Source organism: Nesoenas mayeri (genome assembly GCF_963082525.1).
Source record: "Nesoenas mayeri genome assembly, chromosome: 6".
Classification (NCBI taxonomy): domain Eukaryota; kingdom Metazoa; phylum Chordata; class Aves; order Columbiformes; family Columbidae; genus Nesoenas; species Nesoenas mayeri.
Window position 1 is genome coordinate 1918863 of NC_137545.1, and position 18714 is coordinate 1937576.

Here is an 18714-nt window from a genome sequence, read left to right on the forward strand (position 1 = left end):
AACTTGTGTAACCTCATCTGGGTGTTCCTGCTCCATGGGGGGATTGCACTGGATGAGCTTCCCAGGGCCCTTCCAGCCCCCGACATGCTGTGATACCTTCAATGTAAATACAGCCATTGTAGCCAGTTCTCAGCCCATCTCGCTTCCTGCCGCATTACGGGGGATTACGGAGGGAGCGGAGAGATGCGGCCCATTTTAAGATGGCTGAGCTGGCGTTGCTGTGCCCTCACGAACCGAGCGGCTGCAGCGGGCGGGCGCGGCCCCGAGGAGCCGAACCGAGTCCCCGCCCCAGGCGGGCGCGGCGGCCACGTCACCCCGGCCCCGCCCGCTCCGGCCCGAAGCCGGATCCCGGCCCGGGCCGCCTTCCGCCCGGCCCGCCGGCCCATGCTGCCCCGCGCCCGGCCCGCTCCTCCGCCGGCTCCGAGCCGCCGCTGCCCGGTAAGCGCCGCGCCGCTTCCCCAGGGCCGCGCCGCCCCGAGCCCCTTCCCCCGCCGGCCCGCGGGGCTGTGACCTCCGGGCTCTCCCGCGGCAGCTCCGCGGTCCGCCCGCCCCCTCCCATAGCGGGTCCCCGGGGGAGCCACCCGCTGCTCCCGGCAGAAATGGCCCCCGCAGCGCCAAAAGTGACTGTGGAAGATGAGTAAGCCCCATTAAACCCGCTCTTTTTTAATGAGATGCAAGTGGCTGGTACGTAGTGTCGTTCTGGAAAGCTTTACGTGATGACCTCGTTCACAAGCTCCATCCTCAAGAGATGGTTTGGCACTTGTGTGGCCTTCAGAAAGCCATCCAGAAACCTGGTGTTCATGTGCAGTCTGCACAAGCTGGGATGGGGCTCTTTGCTAATGTAGATTTACTGAATAATTAGCAAAATGTACTTAATTGCTTTTTTCTCCCTTTTCTTATAGGTTGTAACTTTTGCAAGGCTTGCGACATGCGGTAGGACAACCAGCATTCTGAAGAGCTCCGTCCTAGATCCGGCTGGGTCTCTGAATGCTGGTGGATTTAGTGGAGGCTCTTTCCAAACCTTGCTGGGATCAGAACCTGTACACCTTCCAAAAGCTTCATAATGGGGTTCTCAGCATGCAAAGGAGATTATATTAGATATTTCAAAAGATCCTTATTGCTAGTTTTGGTATGTGTCCTAGTTCTTGTGTGCACTGATCAGGACTACTATAGCTTACTTGGAGTGTCCAAAGAAGCAAGCAGTAGAGAAATACGGCAAGCTTTCAAAAAACTGGCATTGAAGTTGCACCCTGATAAAAATCAGGTACGTCACATCTTTAACAGGTCAAAGTTGTTGAATTAATGACTCTTAATGTTTTGACAAAAAGTGATTTTAATTTATCGAAAGTGTTTCTTTGTTCTTGTGAAGCAGCGTAACCACCTGATAATGCGGTTCGGCTCAGGTTTTCTGCAGAGAGAATTTACAAAAAGATATAGACTGGTCATACCTGGTTGTGTTCAGTTTGGGCCATATTAGATTGCTGCAGTGAAACAAAGAGTCACGGTCATTTAATTCTGGATTTTATTTTTGTAAATAAAGGAAAATGTAAGTCTGTGCCATATGACATTGTTGGTAAACTGATGAGTTTGTTTCTTTCCATTTAGTTTAGGGGATCTTACTATTTCCCTAACATAAAGTCTCATCTAAACAGCAAACAACACCAGGCTGTGCCGAGACATCGGTCTCCAAATATTGAATAGACTGAAGCAGAAATTGTGGGACTGCCGAGGTACAACAAGGGAGGAGAACGAGAATAACTAGAGAGAGGAGTCGGAACAGCTCAGACTGTGCTACCAGATTGTCTGAAGTACAAAGAAATTGATTTTAAATTTAAACGTCATCAGTTTCTCCTCCAGATTTCCTGAAATAGTCAGATTTCCAAGGATTCTTTTCTTAGCATTATATGTACAATATGCTTTATTGCTTACTAATTATGGTTTTCCTTAAATAGAATGATCCAAACGCACATGAAAATTTTTTGAAAATAAATAGAGCCTACGAAGTACTTAAAGATGAAGATCTCCGGAAGAAGTACGACAAATACGGAGAGAAAGGGCTCGAAGATCAGCAGCAAGGAGGGCGTTACGAAAGCTGGAACTACTATCGGTATGATTTCGGTAAGTTCTTCTGTACGTTTGTGATTGGGTTGAAACAGCCAAGTAAACACGATATTCAGATCTATATGAGATCTTTTTACATGTTTCTGCTGGATCTCCTCCGGATCTCTGCCTGTTCTGCTGTACCTGTCTGGGATGAACAGTTCTCAGAGCGGCTGGAACAGGAGTCAACTAAAATAGGGACCTGAGGAACATGCTTTGATTGCTGTGAACAAAGAGCTGAAACAACCTTCCACCTTGGAAGAAAAAATTCTGCTGTAGTTTGATTTAATATATCCCTGTCTCTAAAACATTAGTGTCTGTGCACATGGAAACTGAATAAACCAGCGGTGCTACTATCACAGGAAAATACAAGAAATTACCCTGAAATGTCTTCAGAGAAGCAGTTTTAAGAAATTTTATTTGCCTGAAGTTGCACTGCTTGATTGGGAAACAGCATCCTTGAATGTCTATTGAGCAGAGGGTCTATATTTTTATATTTTATATGTATATATAAAAATCGAGATATCTTTTCTGTACGTATGGCTGAATGTATGTATTATATTGCATTACATATAGATGGATAGTAATCTAAAAAGTAACCTGTAGAAATCAATTCTCGTGTTATTTATTTGCATTTAATTTTTGTAGATTTCAGGTATAACGTCATTTCAGCATCTTAGGTACTGTAAAGGATGTGTAGCCATAGCAGTGTGATCTAATGCTGTCTAAGAGCGGTTTTGGTGTCCCTGCCGTTCCTGTGGCCTTGGAGCACAGGCTGGCTCTAGGCAGGGCTGGGTGCCTTTTAGAAAAGCTTCCTACCTTTATTCTGTCCGCTCCGTTCCTCTGCGTTCACACATTCTGCTCATGGAGAAGCTCGTGGCTGAAACACCGTTGTCATCTAAATAGTTTAGATAACCAGAGGCGAAACAAATACAGCTTTGTTGTAAAAGCTCCTTGGCAGCTCGCTGGTTCAACCTAAGTGTGGTGTCTTCTGTTTTCCGTCTTGTGATGAAGCTGATCGTTTGTTCCTTCATTTTAAACATGGCAAAAATAAAAAGCGACGGTTGTTTTTCTTCATAGGTATTTATGATGATGATCCTGAAATTATAACATTGGACAGAGGGGAATTTGGTAAGTTTTAAGTAAATAGCTTTGACAACGTGGCAACCCAAAGTAACAATTTTCACATTCTGAGCTGTGTATCTATAGACTTCTCTACATATCTGTACAAAAAACTCTCAGAAAATCATCCTGAGATGAGAAAACAAACAAAAAAAACCCTCTTAACACTTCCTGGCAAACGGCAGTCGGCAAATAGATCAATATCAATAAACCGTTTAGAGCTTTAAATTGCATTTTCACCTCTTAGACGGGGATTCTACATAAAAGGATGGCCTGGGGGAAACCAGAAAATACATAAAGTGATGTAAGGAAATGGAAACTTCTATCTTTTAGAACTTGTATTTTGGTTTTGAGGTAACCAGGTATCTGACATTTCAGCTCGGTTAATCTGTAGAGAGTACTTGTGTTCTTAATTAATAGAACAGATGTGGAAAATCAGTGTGATGGTATCATCTGAAATACGATTTTTGTGCCTGCAACAGCGAGAGTGTGCAAGCGAGGTGCAATCTTTATCTCACCTAAATTACTGTTACTAACTGTGCCTGGGGGATAAATACTTTAACCAGCTTTGGGGAGAAGAGTATAGTGAAAATGTACGTCGTAGATTTGAATAGGTTACTTATGGTTTTCTTTTCTCCATCTAGATGCTGCCGTTAACTCAGGAGAACTGTGGTTTGTGAATTTTTATTCTCCTCGATGCTCCCACTGCCATGACTTGGCACCCACGGTATGTATAGCGAGCAAATGAACTCTGAAAACTCATCCTTTTTAACTGTAGAAAACTTAACAAAGTGGAACTTGACACTGAAGCTGAAACCAAAGACAATAATTCAAAATGCCAGTAATAAAATGTGCTGTTTTTTCATTACATCCTAATAGGAAAATGTCCTTTTTATCCCCTTTTTTCTAGTGGAGGGAGTTTGCTAAGGAGATGGATGGAGTAATACGCATTGGAGCTGTCAACTGTGGAGATAACAGAATGCTCTGTCGAATTAAAGGGATTAACAGTTATCCCAGTCTGTATGTTTTCAAAACTGGCATGGTGAGTGATAAAACTGCAAGTGTTTGCAGAAAGATTGAGCTCTGGAACAAGTTTAATACTCGTTCAATCATACATCTTTACATAAAGATCTTTCAATGTATTACTTAATTTAATAAATTACTTTTTCTCTTCCCTCACCTTGGTTAAATTAATTGGGGTACAAATTGCGCTTGAATAACTGGGTACGTTCTGACAATGGTAAGAATTAAGAGGTTGAATGCAGAGATTGTGCATACACTAAATGGACTGTGTTTAAATAGAAATGTAGTCACTGGGAGCTGGTGTTTTTCAGACTAAATTGTCCTTGTGTTGCTGGGCTTGGAAAGAAATCACATTCAAAGTTAAATTCCAAACATTCCAGTATGGGAAGGAGAGGACAGCTAGGGCTACGATTTTTGGGGATGGGGTCCTGCAGTTGCATAAGTACTGTTATTAAGAAAAAAAAGTAGGTTTTGCGTTGTTTTTTTCTTGTTTTGAATGTTAAACACCTTATTCTTTGTCTTCTATAGCAACCAGTGAAATATTACGGAGACAGGTCAAAAGAGAGCTTGAAGAACTTTGCCATGCAGTATGTTACCAGCACAGTCACCGAGCTATGGGCAGGTAATGTGCACTTACTTTGCTTGAGGTGTTGATCTTGAAATTGCTTTTACAACATAAAACATGGCAAGAACTATGAATACAACTGAATCTATCAACCGAGTGTTATTTTTTGAGATTAAAAATAGTTCACTGTAATTCACTAATATAAATATAAACCCTTGTTGCTTCATAGTCACGTTTGACTAGTCACAGACTGATGCAAATTGTTTCACTCTTAGGAAACTTCGTTAATGCCATTGAAACTTCATTTGCTTCTGGCGTTGGTTGGCTGATCACGTTCTGTGCCGAGCGTGGGGGTAGGTGCATTAAATACTTTTCAAATAAGGCAAACAGAAAAAAACCCACTTTTGCTGACAGTGGCATAATCCCTTTCGCTTCTAATAAAAAGCTGTAAAAGGTGATCGCAGTATTTGGACTGTTGGTCATTGAAGCTCCGTTCTAGAGGCAGTTTGACAAAAGGGACAATGCCAGGAAGGTATTGTCCAGGGAAAGCGGCCGTGGTTTGCTGGGCGAGCCGAGTGAATGCGCTGCGCCTTGGACAAATAAAGATTTCTCAGCCTTACCAAGAGGCCTTTGCTCTATGAATGAATAACCAGCGCTGTAGTCTTGGGTTTACATTGGTGAACGCCTTGATTCCAGTTCCGGGCCTTTTGTTAAGTCATTGGTCCAGTGAAATTTTCGGAAAAATAATCTGCATCAACCGTTCAAAGGCCGGATGGGTCGTTAGAGCATACGGTGTATTTATTAGACTGAGTCATTTGAATCACAGAAAATTGATCTTTCCATTGAAATCTCATCCCAAGACAGTATGTAGGTACCGCATTAAGAAATTTTAAAGGTCAGCCTTAGTATAGCAAATAAATTGTTAATTCTATGTTGATGGAAGCAAGACAATGTTATTCATGTTATTTTTAACTTAGAGTAGACAACCGTCAGGTGCTGATAACCAGATGGTACCGCCTCAGGTCACTGAACACCAGAGGCCTGGCTTTTGAAGCCGTTCCACTGCAGGGAGGAAAGGGGTCGTTCTAAACAAGAGTCGGTTTAGCGCGTTAGTTGTTTGAAATGTGACGTTTGTAAATAAGTCATTTTTATTTTGCAGATTGCCTGAGTTACCAGACCCGCCTCAAGCTCGCCGGCATGTTGGTAAGCGCTGTGCACCTCTTACAAAGCACAATAACACACGTGAAAGCATAAAGTTCAGCCAAAACTCCCGCTGAGTTTAGTGGAACCAAGATTTCACCCATTAACTTTCAGAGTAGTGAACTATTTTGGCTTAGTAGCCACATGAATGAATATTAACTAATGAATCACAGTGTAGTCTCCTTCCATATTCTAAATGTTGTCTATAATTGCTTGTGTTGGGATTTTCAAAAGCATTTCTGAACCTGAAAGTAAAACCCACTCTTCTTTGGTTTTGTGTTTGTTTCTGTTGGTTTGTGGGTGTTTTGCCTGTTTTTCTTCCAGGAAGGTCTCGCTAACGTGGGCTGGATGGACTGCGGCACCCAGGGTGAGCTCTGTGATAACTTAGATATCTCATCCAGCACTACAGCCTATTTCCCACCCGGAGCCACCATCCAGAACAAAGAGAAAGGAGGCGTTTTGGTACGAGTTGTTATCTAGATCTTTAAAAGGAGGACATGAGTTTTTCAACCTACCTGCTTTCACCCTTGTAATTTACCAACTCTGAGTTACTGATTCATATTATTCCTAAATCTAACAAATCACCGAAACTTAAATATCAGTAGAGTGAAACTAGATTGGAAATCTTGTAAACTTGATCGAAAAATTTGGGTTGAAATTTGAATTTTAGACTTTTAGCACCCGTTCCCACAAAATATGACAGCTCGACTTCGATATTGTGGGAAAACAAGGTGACAAGCAGTATTCCGAGAGTGACATGCGAAAAAGAAATGGATCCAATAATGTATTACTAACTGTGCTTTTCAGTTGGTGGAAAGGAACGAATCAGAATAATTTCCCTGACACTTTGAGCACTAATGATCAACAATCAGGTTGATGTTTGCAATTCTATACAATCAACACAGTGAATTTTTCTTCCTAGTTTATTAACTCCTTGGATGCCAGAGAAATATATCAGGAAGTAATGCGGCACCTGCCAGACTTTGAAATGATCTCTGCAGCAGCATTAGAGGTAATTTAGAAATATGTCACCATTTCTTCAAATAATGCATTTTTATGTTTTTTATCGGTACTTTAAACATTTTTCAAATCCCATTGATGCCTAGTATTAAATATGAATATCATTATTAATAGTATCGTTCATAATATTAATACCTAATATTTTATTTAACTGAAAACAACTATTTTTTTCCCTGTAGCCAAAATTACTTAACATTGTTTGTCTACATTTACTTTTGTTGTTTAGCAAAACAACAAAGGGGGGGTGGCGTGGATTTAATAGCAAAAATACAAAACCACAAAAACTGCCATTGCAACTCAACTACATTGCAGAGAATTGGATTTGATATGTATTTTGTCAGTCATGTAGGCAAGAAAATACTCCTTGTTCATCTGTGGTAGGTTATGTATGAGGAAAAAAAAGAGGAACCCTCTTTCCACGCTTGTAGTTGTGCTCGTCAGCTTGATCTACAACAGGGAACACAGATGGATAATTGGGCGTTTGCCTTTATTAAACATACAAGCGATTTACGCAGTGGTGTAAGTTTGGGCTAATCTCTTTTTTCTCTGTGTTTTTGGTTTGGTTTCTTTCCCTGGTTTCAAGGACCGTCTGGCCCATCACCGCTGGCTGCTGTTCTTTCAGTTTGGGGAGGGTGATAAATCAGCTCTACAGGAATTTAAGAAACTTAAATTTTTACTTAAAGATGAACATATTCAGGTAAGACGCCTCACTCGTGTTAAACACCATTTACATTCAGACAACAAGTCAGTATCTTTTTCGTTATTAACTGTTACTACCTGTTGCCGCCTCTGGTGCTGAAAGACATAGATTATCATATGGTAGATCCATAGTAAAGCTTTTAATTTAAAGCAATCAGTGAAGTTTCCCCGTACAGTTTCAATAATCTAAAAGTAGTTAGGAAAGACGGTCTTGTAAGTCTGCTCTCTCATGGGAAATGTTGCTGCACATCCCATTCAGTTAACAATTAAAAGTTAACACTTCAACATCAAATTGATGTATGTGAAACTATTTTAATTACTCGGAAAACCCTATAATTGAGAATTTTCTTAATAAAAAGAAACCAAAGTTTGTACCAAAGACATACAGATTGTGTTATTTGTAAGGTATGTATTTTTAAAAAATTGTTGCATTGAGTAGAATAATTTCAACGTCACATTTATTTTAGGTTTGCTTCCTTGCTGTTTTATTTGGAGCAGGGGTGGAAAAAAAGAGGATTCTTAAAAGGTTTTGTTCCTTGTTTTGGTCTTTAAATTAAAAATTAACAACCTAATATAGCTTTGCTAGTAGTTTTCCCCGAATACCACAGTTACAAGATTGGTTTAAGCCTCTGTTTATAAAAAAGCTACTACTTTTTTGTATTTTAACCATTTTTAGTGACTCTTACTGCCTTTCAGGACATGTTAATCTATATAAATTAGGAAGCCTTCGCTAAAATGTCACTGTCTGTTTAACAGGTTGGCAAGTTTGACTGCCTTTCCTCACCAACCATCTGCAACAAGCTGTACGTCTATCAGCCTTGTTTAGCCGTCTTCAAAGGAAAAGGAACTGGAGACTATGAAATTCATCATGGTAAGGGAAACTGTGGCAAGTTTACATCATTAAAGCAGTAAGGCATCTGACACAGTCTCCACAGCGTCCTCACAGCTGAACTGAGGGAGCGCGGCTGGATGAGCGGGGAGTGAGGTGACTGTGAACTGGCTGAAGGGAAGAAGCCAGAGAGTCGTGGTCAGTGGGGCAGAGTCCAGTTGAGGCCTGTATCCAGTGCAGTGCCTCAGGGGCAGTGCTGGGGCCGGTATTATTCAATATATTCATCAATGACTTGGATGAGGGAATAGAGTGACTGTCAGCAAGTTTGCTGATGACACCAAGCTGGGAGCAGTGGCTGACACTGGAAGCTGTGCTGCCATCAGAGACCTGGACAGGCTGGAGAGCTGGCGGGGAAAAATTTAATGAAATAAAACAAGGGCAAGTGTAGAGTCTTGAATCTGGGCAGGAACAACCCCAAGTTCCAGTATAAGTTGGGGAATGACCTATTAGAGAGCAGCGTAGGGGAAAGGGACCTGGGGGTCCTGGGGACAGCAGGGTGACCATGAGCCAGCACTGGGCCCTTGTGGCCAGGAAGCCAATGGTACCTGGGGTGGGTTAGAAGGGGGTGGTCAGTAGGTCAGAGAGGTTCTCCTGCCCCTCTGCTCTGCCCTGGGGAGACCACACCTGGAATATTGTGTCCAGCTGTGGCCCCTCAGTTCCAGCAGGACAGGGAACTGCTGCAGAGAGTCCAGCGCAGCCACCAAGATGCTGCAGGGAGTGGAGCATCTCCCGTGTGAGGAAAGGCTGAGGGAGCTGGGGCTCTGGAGCTGGACAAGAGGACACTGAGGGGGGACTCATTCATGGGGATCAATATGGAAAGGGGCAGTGTCAGGAGGATGGAGCCAGGCTCTGCTGGTGACAACCAGGGACAGGACAAGGAGCAATGGGTGCAAACTGGAGCACGAGAGGTTCCACTTAAATTTGAGAAGAAACTTGTTGGGGTGAGGGTGTCAGAGCCTGGCCCAGGCTGCCCAGGGGGTTGTGGAGTCTCCTTCTGTGCAGACATTCCAACCCGCCTGGACACCTTCCTGTGTAACCTCATCTGGGTGTTCCTGCTCCATGGGGGGATTGCACTGGATGAGCTTTCCAGGGCCCTTCAACCCCTGACATTCTGGGATTCTGTGTGTCAGAAGGAACCTGAGTTACACCTAAAAAGCTGGGATTTATCAATATCAGTTACTTTGCTTGAAGCCTTTACTGTGTCAATACTGTTGCCAAGCCAAGTGTATCTAAAAGAGTAACTTTTTAATTCCAACAACCACTAGTAAGGTGGTAAAACAGCTGGTAGTCTGGGCACAAAAAAAATATCATTTTTTCTGACAAAAACATGTTTTGTCTTGGATAAAATATTTATTTGGCTAATACCAGGTAAATATCCAGTTTAGTGTCGGCTATGATATAGAGTGTGTCGTACCTACCTATGTTTGGACAGTTTACCATCGTCTTCCTGAGTAAAAGCACATTTATTTAAGCAGGGCCATGTTTACAGCTCCGTCGGGGGAACTGAAGGACTCCTGTTGCTGTCAGTGAGTTTTAAAATCAGATTTTTCATAGGGAAAAATAAAGTTTCCTCTCTGCATTGTTCTCTGAAGGAAAGAAGATCTTATATGACATTGTTGCATTTGCCAAAGAAAGTGTCAACTCTCACGTTATCACACTGGGACCTCAGAATTTTCCTGACAAAGACAAGGAACCATGGCTTGTGGATTTCTTTGCACCGGTAAATATTTAATATCTATATTTCCCTTCTTCTAAAATCTGTTATGAAACCACCTACCAAAGTACTGGCAGTATCCTGAAATGCCCTTTGGTGTCAGGAGATGATTGCGGGGAAAGCCGTCGCGCTGACTTGTGTCTTGTGTTCTAGTGGTGTCCTCCTTGTCGAGCCTTGTTGCCAGAGCTGAGAAAAGCATCGAAACATCTCTATGGACAGCTGAAATTTGGAACACTAGACTGTACTGTCCACGAAGGGCTTTGCAACGTGGTAAGCTTCAGGAACTAAAAAATAACCACATATATATATATAAATATAATCCTTTCAAATAATACTATGTTCTTCTAGTTGGGGATGGAGGCAGACAATGCTTGTTCTTTACTATTGCTTTCTTAAAGGGTAGTGAACCAAACAGGACGCTTGTATCATAATATTTTTCAAGGAGCAAACTATGTAACCTATGTAATTAATGTAAAACGATGTAATTAATGCAAAAAAACATGTCACATTTTGCTCTGATTTCATAGTCTTACTGGAGGACTCTGGAAGTGTCAGGATTCAATAATTCCTGGCATTTATAAGAGGAAAGAAATTAAAGCAGACCCAGAAATTATTTTCTAGTGTATATATAAATATATAGATGCATTCTTTTTGTTCTTCACATAGGAGGATAAGAACAGTAAAACATATATGAGTTTTATGTTGATACACCACTTTTTGAAGATGTCTGCAAAACCGCTTCTAGTTCAATTTACCCTGACTTTGCTTTTTCCTTTGTAGTGCTTAAGAAGTGCAGGATCGACTGCAAAGTAGAAGAAAGTTTAGTACTTATCAGTTTACATTTATTTAAAGATATAGTAGTGGAATGAAAAAGATTTTTTGCAAGTTTTATGTAGATGTGTTTACACACCAAAGAATTCAAATCACAGAAGTATCTGTATTCAACAGTGAACAATACAGTTATTCATACGCTACAAGCGTTTTCACCTGAACACTGGGAATAGCTTTAAAGTTAATGCTTAGAAGGCCCATGGATTAATTCCTGTGTTTGCAGAGCGTGGCAAAAGAACTGCTGCCTGGTTTTTCAATTGAGAAATTAAATGATGCCGTCTCTGAACACAATTGGCGTCTTCTCTGTACTGATTTGTGATGGTTTCAAACTCCCACCTGCACGTGAGGTCGAACAGTTGTGCCGTGCAAAAGGGTGGTAAAAAGACACTACAGGAAGCCTCATAATTCCTTGCAATTTCTTATTGTCTGTTTTGTTAGCATAACATTCGAGCTTATCCAACCACAGTTGTGTTCAATCAGTCCGATGTTCATGAATACGAAGGACATCACTCCGCGGAGCAGATCTTGGAGTTTATAGAGGTACGTCGGTTAGAATCCTTGTTGCAGTTGCACTCTGTACGCAGCTCATCCGTCCCAGGGGTAAGGTTCGAAGTTGGGTGGGGTTTGGTTTTGGTTTTTAATTGATTAGAATAGTAAGATAAAGAGTGGGAAAACCTTGGGCAGGAAGAGTGATCCACCAGCTGTCAGTGAGGGACTTGACACTCAGTGGATTCATTTCCCTACTGCCAATTTCTTTGAGATCATAAGCAAATAATAAGCAAATAAGCAAATAAGCAATAATAAGCAAATAAGCAAAGAGGCCTTCCAGTCTGCAAAGTAATAATAAGGATGTCTACCTCATAGAGAGGAGAAAGGAATTAAGTCTGCAGTGCTGTAATATTAAGGTGAAAATGCCTCACGTACACATCTGGACATAGGAGGAGGTTCCCAGTGTTGTCAATCAGCATTCTCAGAACTCGGTGCAGACTGTAGGTGCGGGATAACTCACTGCAGAGTGTATGTCTGTGAACTGTCTTTACTTTAGGATCTCAGAAATCCCTCGGTGGTCTCCCTAACACCAGAGACTTTTGTTGAATTAGTTCAGAGAAGGAAACGAGAGGAAATCTGGATGGTTGACTTCTACGCGCCGTGGTGTGGACCTTGTCAGGCTTTAATGCCAGAATGGAAAAAAATGGCCAGGGTAAGTGATATTCAAATGTTTTGTGTGCTATTGTGTCCTGTTCTGTGGAATTACGGAGATGGTACAACTGCTTGAACTAGAAACTTATACTAAAGCTTATCCTTACATTCTGAAATATTACTGAAATTGTAGCAGTACTGAATATCGTATTTGATTGTGGGTTTTCTTCTTCTTTTCAGATGTTGACGGGGTTAATCAGCGTAGGCAGTGTGGATTGTCAGAAATACTATTCTTTCTGTCACCAAGAAAGTGTTCGGGGATATCCCGAAATAAGACTCTTTCCTCAAAGATCAAGCACAGCTCATCAGTATTAGTAAGTAATTGAATTCAGTTTGGGAAATGTTAGGTGATGTGGAACATGATGATAAAGTTTATCTTAAAGGTGCTGTTTTTTTCTTGTTGAAAATACGAAGTTGTTGAATATAACACGTGCTAAATTCCTAATCATGAGCCAGCTATTTCCCGTAAAAATATGGGAGTTTGTCTTCAAATAAACATCACCAAAAAGTATCGAGTCAGATTTTCACCAGGTAACTCTATTGAAAAATACTTAGTTATGAAGTTGTAAATTAGTGGATATGAATCGTGAATTCATCTCTTTTCTAACCTGTCACTGGAATTTCACAACTAAGCAATGCCCTCAAAGTCCAAATAAGAAATCCTTGTCCAGGTAACCTGTTTGCCTGGCTCTTCTACTGTCAAATCAAGGAAACGTATATATAATTGATAGTTGGTTTATATTTTCTAATTGATGTTAATTCCTTATCATATTAAGATATTTCAGTTTAATTCCTGTGTTTCTTAGAGGATGCAGTTTTATCTGGAGTTGTTACCTTCATGCAGAGTAGTTTACTATCAAAGCTTATGTGCTCCAAAACAAGTTGCTTACTGTCTTGACACAGAACTTTCTTCCCTTTCTTCTCTTCATCTTCTAGTCCTTAGTTCGTTATCTTTGAACTGTATTCATGAGACTTATTCAGATTGGAAAGCAAGGTAGAAATATATGCTAAAACATACACATTTAAGTTTATTATTTCATCATCTCCACTCTGGAGAGTGGTTTTTTTTTTTTCAAATGTAATTCAAACTACTGTAGAGCTGGATTTGTATTTTCTTTTTCATCTTTTTACAGCAGCTACAACGGATGGCACAGAGATTCCTATTCGCTGAGAGGCTGGGCACTGGGGTGAGTTTCTGCGTTAGACTTGGTTCCAAAGTCCCATCGTTTGCTTGCTAGGAGAAATTAAGATCTACATGCTATGTAAATCAAGAATGAGAAACAGGTGTATGTATTGCTTAATTTAAAATGTTAAACTTGCTACATCTTTTAACTCAAGCTTTTAAAGGATTTCCAGACCACTAATATTCTTTATTTCAGAAATTCTTCTTGTGCTTACAAGGCATTTGGATGTGCTTAAAGTTTTGAGTGGATTCTGACTTATTCTTCCTTTCCACAGGTATTTACCCCAAGTGTCTGTAGACCTGACTCCTCAGAGTTTCACAGAAAAGGTTCTGAATGGCAAAGATCACTGGGTCATTGATTTTTATGCGCCTTGGTGTGGACCTTGCCAAAATTTTGCTCCCGAATTTGAGATCCTTGCGAGGGTAGGTTTTGAACTGTAGTAGCGGGTTGTTACACTCGTAATGGTCAACACAGAATTGGTCATCGCTTTATTTCTTAACAATCACGTGAAAATAGCCGACATTCCTTTCCTTCTCATTGAAAGTCTTTTCTTTTCAGACGGTTAAAGGCAAAGTAAAAGCTGGAAAAGTCGACTGCCAGATGTACGCTCAGACCTGCCAGAGCACGGATATCAGAGCCTACCCCACTGTCAAGTTTTACCCCTACCAAGGAACAAAGGTAAAGTGTCTCCTTTGTGTACGCTGGCGAGTGGGGACTGGTAGTAGATGTATTTCATTTCATAATAAGATTTAAGAGATGATTTTTGTAACGAAGCGCATTCAGGAGATGCAATAAATAATGTCAGTAATACGTGAACTACCGAGACACTGATACAGTAATAATGCTATTGAAAAATAACCTGTAAATCAATAGAACAGTAACTAAAAGGTGGGCTCAGCCAGAACCAAGGTTTAATTTTGCAGGGATCTCACGTAACAAAATGTTTTTCAACTTTTAGCGGTTGTACCACCAGCCACACAAATCAGGCAAAGTCTCTAATGAAATGTCAACAACTTCATTTTGGCTAAGGAGAAATATTCTTTCAGTGTAATCACAGCATTTCATTTTAATTTTGACCTAAATAATATATTTTAAGGTAGAAAATAATAGTTTAAAAATATTTAGTTGTGTTCTGTCTCAAAACCAAACCTTACCAAACCATTTCAATTATCAATGTGATCAACATTTCCTACTAACATATTACTAATAATAAATTAAAAAGTTGAGAAGTATCCGAATAGTTCTACAAAATTGCCATTATCCTTGTAAAACATGTCAAGGACAACAGGAAGAGCTTTTTCCAATATGTGGCAGGTAAAACTAACAGCAGAGGCAATGTAGGCCCACTGAGGAACGAGGTGGGTGCCCTGCTGACAGAAGATACAGAGAAGGCAGAGTTACTGAATGCTTCTTTGTCTGTGTCTGCTCTGCCGGAGTCTGTCCTGAGGATCCCGCACCGCTGAGGCCCCAGAGGAAGGCAGGACCATGGAGGAGTTTGCCTGGGTTGATGAGGACTGGGTTAGGGAGCAGTTGGGCAGTCTGGACATCCATCAGTCCATGGGTCTGGATGGGATGCACCCACGGGTGCTGAGGGAGCTGGCTGAGGCCATTGCTGGGCCGCTCTCCATCATCTTTGCCAAGTCTTGGGAAATGGGGAGAGGTGCCTGAGGATTGGAGGAAAGCAAATGTCACTGCAGTCTTCAAAAAGGGCAAGAAGGAGGACCTGGGTAACTATGGACCGGTCAGCCTCACCTCCATCCCTGGGAAAGTAATGGAACGACTCATCCTTGGTGCCGTCTCAAGGCATCTCAGGGCTAAGAGGGTCATTTTTTAACCGACTCTCTTATGGGAATTTCTAGAAATCCTTCCTCACACAATCCCATTGAATTCAATGTAGTAGTAAAGAGGGTTTTAAGGTCTCAAAAGCAGTGACCCCCACCAACAGATTTTGTGCACACATTTGCAGTGGCTGACTGGGTTCAATACTCAGCTGAATAAACATGAGAAAATTACAACTACTTCAGGCTTCTTTAAGGCCCACGCCAAAATTTGTTTAGTTTTGAAAGCCAGCAGCTAAGAGGGGTTCTTAGTATAAAGACAATTAGTATTGCTTAAATGGAGACAAAAATACATGCATGGCTTAGAAATTGACCTACCAGAGCTATTTTCTTCCTCCTTGCATTCAGTGGAGAACATGGGCAATATATGACACATTTTTTATTTTTTATTTTAAGAAAAATGTTCTTGGTGAATATATAGACAGCAGAGATGCCAAAGGTATTGCTGACCTTCTGAATGAAAAACTAGAAGCGATCCAAAATAAAGGAAAAAGAAAAAAATCTAGAAATAAGGTAAGAACACTTATGGGGGGGGCTTTTGCAGAAGACTCCTTATTGTAAAGAACAGCCTTTTAAAATGATGTTACTGTTTTCTCCTTGTAAAATATTAAATCCCGAATCTTCAAATAGCACCATGTACATTTTACTTCTAGACTTGTTTTGTTTACTATTAATTATTTATTGAAGCCCAGTTCTCCATGTCCACAGATGTAACAGAGGATAGATAACTCCCATTGTAACACCAGTTATGGCAAGACATACAGAATCTATAGGTATCTGTGTTAAAGGTGGATGGGTGAGATGCACTATGTCCTTCAGTGTAATCCTTAGGCCAGACTTAGGAAGCAGGACCCAAATTAGAGAGGCCTGTGAGTGCAAGATTGGAATAGACGTTTTACCTCAGAAAAAAAGATATTGATATAGAGCTGCTAAGAAATACTCTGAATTCTATTTAAGAAACATTTGTCCAGTTGAAATATTAATGCTGCAGATAAATGTAAAATCACAGAGAAGGAAAAACCAACAAACTTACGGAATAACTGAATTGTTGACTTTCTTGTCACTAGGATGAGCTCTAAGTGGTACTGGAAGTAAATACAATTCAAAATATTCTGAAGCTGTGAATAGAGAAGACACCGTGAGGAGAATGAAAGGCTGATTCCATTCATGACAGGACGAGATGAAAACGAGTTTTTGTTCACGGGCATACGTGACTGTTCGAATTCTGTTTAAACCGGGGGGAGATGAAAGTACTTTGGTTTTGGCATTCAGTGTTTCTGCAAACGGATTCTGCACGTCCCTCCTCTGATACAGCAACTACCTTCTTCTAGTCAAACGGTGGAGCTGACCAGAAATGAGGTCTGTGTCACTTTTGCCTTCCCATTTCCTAGTTCTTTCTATTTTTCTGTCTCTTTTCAAACATTTTTGGAAGGTGGCACTCAGCCTGTGGCTGAATATGCACTCAAACCACTCTGCAATGCAGAAACACCACGAGGGATTGTGCAGTGGAAAGACAAACAGCTCACCCGGTGATTATTCTGCTTTGGGGTTACATGATTGTCTAGTCCGTTGCTAAGGAATCCAATCCAGAACTGGGAGCAGGTATCTCGAATCACAGCGCTTCTGCCCTGGGGTGGATCACTGTATCGTGGCACTGCTGAGAGCCAGAGGATGGACAGAACTCTGAAGAGCTTCTTTGGTTGGTTTGTGCTTTTTTTCTACTTTATTTTTTTAAGAATCAAAGACTTCAAACTCAGCATTTTGTTGACTTTCAAAATGTAAGTTATGCCGTAGAAGCATCTGCTTAAAACAGTAGGTCATAACTTCATTATTGTCTATTAAATATGAATGTATTCTGTGGACATATTTAACCTCTTTTGGTATTACCACTTTTCCTTTCTGCGCAGACCTGTTTTGGGGGTTTTGTTTTTTATATAATCTTTAAGGCAAGCAGGATAGCAAGTGCCTTTTTTAATTTAATAATGAACACTGTACATTAAAATGTCTCCTCCTACATCTTAATAAATTCCTATTCTTTAGAGTAATATTTTTCATAGCTTCTCAATAGCCAAGAAAAATGACAGGAAACAACAGCACATGTACTGCGTTTCAAAGTGCAACATTGACATGTTTCATGTTTTTAATAAAATGCTGCTGAGAACTTGTCAGATGGACTTTTCTCCCTGGATTTAGATCTGGCATGACTAGTATTATAACTTTGTAAATAGTTTGATATCTACACGTAATTTATTTTCTAAAGAAGGCAGCAATAAAAGGAAGAGATTCAAGTAACTTTGAGACATTCAAATGCTTCTTCCCCCTGTTGCTTTGCAGTTTTGGAGTGTATTAACCTGAGAAAGAAGACAATGTATTGTGTCCTCATCAAAATACCTTCTCCACTGACTTATGTTGTCTGCTTTTGAAATTCATTTAGGCTGTGGGGAAAAGGATTTAGTTTAAGTATCAATAAAATTCATTTTTAAGATTTAATTCTCTATGGTGATACTCTCTTTAGCTTAGAAATTAGAAAAATGGGATGCAGAGACCAAATGGATGTGTATAGGCAGAGAGCTGTAGATGATGTAGGTTTCTAAGCAGTTTTTCCAAGGTTGTTTTTGGGTTTTTTCCCCCTATCTGCCCTTTCTGACAGTTTTCAATAAGCAGTTTAGGGGAAATGCATTAAGAAAAATCTTACCTTTATTCCTAACCATATGAAGAAATGTATAGTTGTATTTCCAGCCTCTAAGGACACAGCCAGCTCTTGCTGCTGGAGCAACACCAACTCCACACCAAGCACTCAGGAGTGCTTTCCTATATTTTGTATATATATATATATTCTCTATTTATTAGTAGCATTAGTAAAACCCTATAAAACTCTCCAACTTGAAGTCTCTCTTCCTTTCCTCTTACCTTTCCTATCATCTTTCCGATGTAAAGGAAAAGGGGTGGCGGGAAGTGAGGGGTTCCTATTTTTAAATAGGAACATCTTGAGGTAGCCAAGTCCCTCCCTTTTCTCCTGTAGAATCACGGACGTGTCAGCATTGCCTCATTCTTCAGAATTAAAACAAACCAACCAAGCCACAAAACCCAAACCCAAAAAAATCTTCTCAAAATGCAGTGAAGAATCATTTAAGTATCAAAACATATTTTAAAATAAAAACCTTCAAATTCACATATCGAAGCAACAAACTACAAGTGCCCAAAGAAAGGGCAACACGTAATACAACACAAGATACACATCTACTGCAGAATAGGTGCCATAGTACCTATGGTGGCCTAATGGCTTTAAAATTTATCTCTGGCATCCTACTTCGCTTTAATTAAAAGGC

General features: G+C 40.7%; 2 protein-coding genes across 5 annotated transcripts in view; one reads left to right on the top strand and one right to left on the bottom strand.

Annotated features, from left to right (window-relative positions):
• Window positions 1–349: 349 nt before the first annotated feature.
• Window positions 350–16281, top strand: DNAJC10 (DnaJ heat shock protein family (Hsp40) member C10). Of its 2 annotated transcripts, XM_080346398.1 has the most exons (21): window positions 1018–1264; window positions 1953–2118; window positions 3181–3231; window positions 3867–3949; window positions 4133–4264; window positions 4774–4867; window positions 5086–5163; window positions 5970–6013; window positions 6335–6472; window positions 6933–7022; window positions 7614–7727; window positions 8486–8600; window positions 10211–10338; window positions 10486–10602; window positions 11602–11703; window positions 12209–12364; window positions 12544–12677; window positions 13497–13550; window positions 13822–13969; window positions 14106–14225; window positions 15782–16281. In XM_080346398.1, exons 1-21 carry the CDS (start codon window positions 1064–1066, stop codon window positions 15944–15946), a joined length of 2430 nt encoding a protein of 809 aa, XP_080202524.1. In that variant the 5' UTR covers window positions 1018–1063; the 3' UTR covers window positions 15947–16281. The 2 variants fall into 2 exon arrangements, with proteins under 2 accessions (XP_080202523.1, XP_080202524.1); XM_080346397.1 differs by lacking the exons at window positions 14106–14225; window positions 15782–16281 and adding an exon at window positions 350–438 and having other exon boundaries at window positions 903–1264; window positions 13822–13993.
• The window catches only part of PIKFYVE (phosphoinositide kinase, FYVE-type zinc finger containing), a 64426-nt gene continuing 60819 nt past the window's right edge, over window positions 15108–18714 (bottom strand). Inside the window, exons 38-40 of one of the 3 annotated variants that reach the window (XR_013922260.1) lie at window positions 18296–18401; window positions 16419–16503; window positions 15108–15211 (exon numbers count right to left, since the gene is read on the bottom strand). The gene's annotated coding sequence lies outside the window, so the exon portion shown is untranslated. The remainder of the gene's footprint in view (window positions 15212–16418; window positions 16504–18295; window positions 18402–18714) is intronic. The other 2 variants (XR_013922259.1, XR_013922261.1) reach the window with 2 other exon arrangements.

Excerpts from the sequence above, each read along its gene's own strand:
- DNAJC10 (XM_080346398.1), top strand. The coding sequence starts at position 1,064 with ATGGGGTTCTCAGCATGCAAAGGAGATTATATTAGATATTTCAAAAGA. Across the intron at positions 3,232-3,866 it reads ATTGGACAGAGGGGAATTTG|ATGCTGCCGTTAACTCAGGA; the intron begins GTAAGTTTTAAG and ends TTCTCCATCTAG. Across the intron at positions 14,226-15,781 it reads ACCCCTACCAAGGAACAAAG|AAAAATGTTCTTGGTGAATA; the intron begins GTAAAGTGTCTC and ends TTTTATTTTAAG.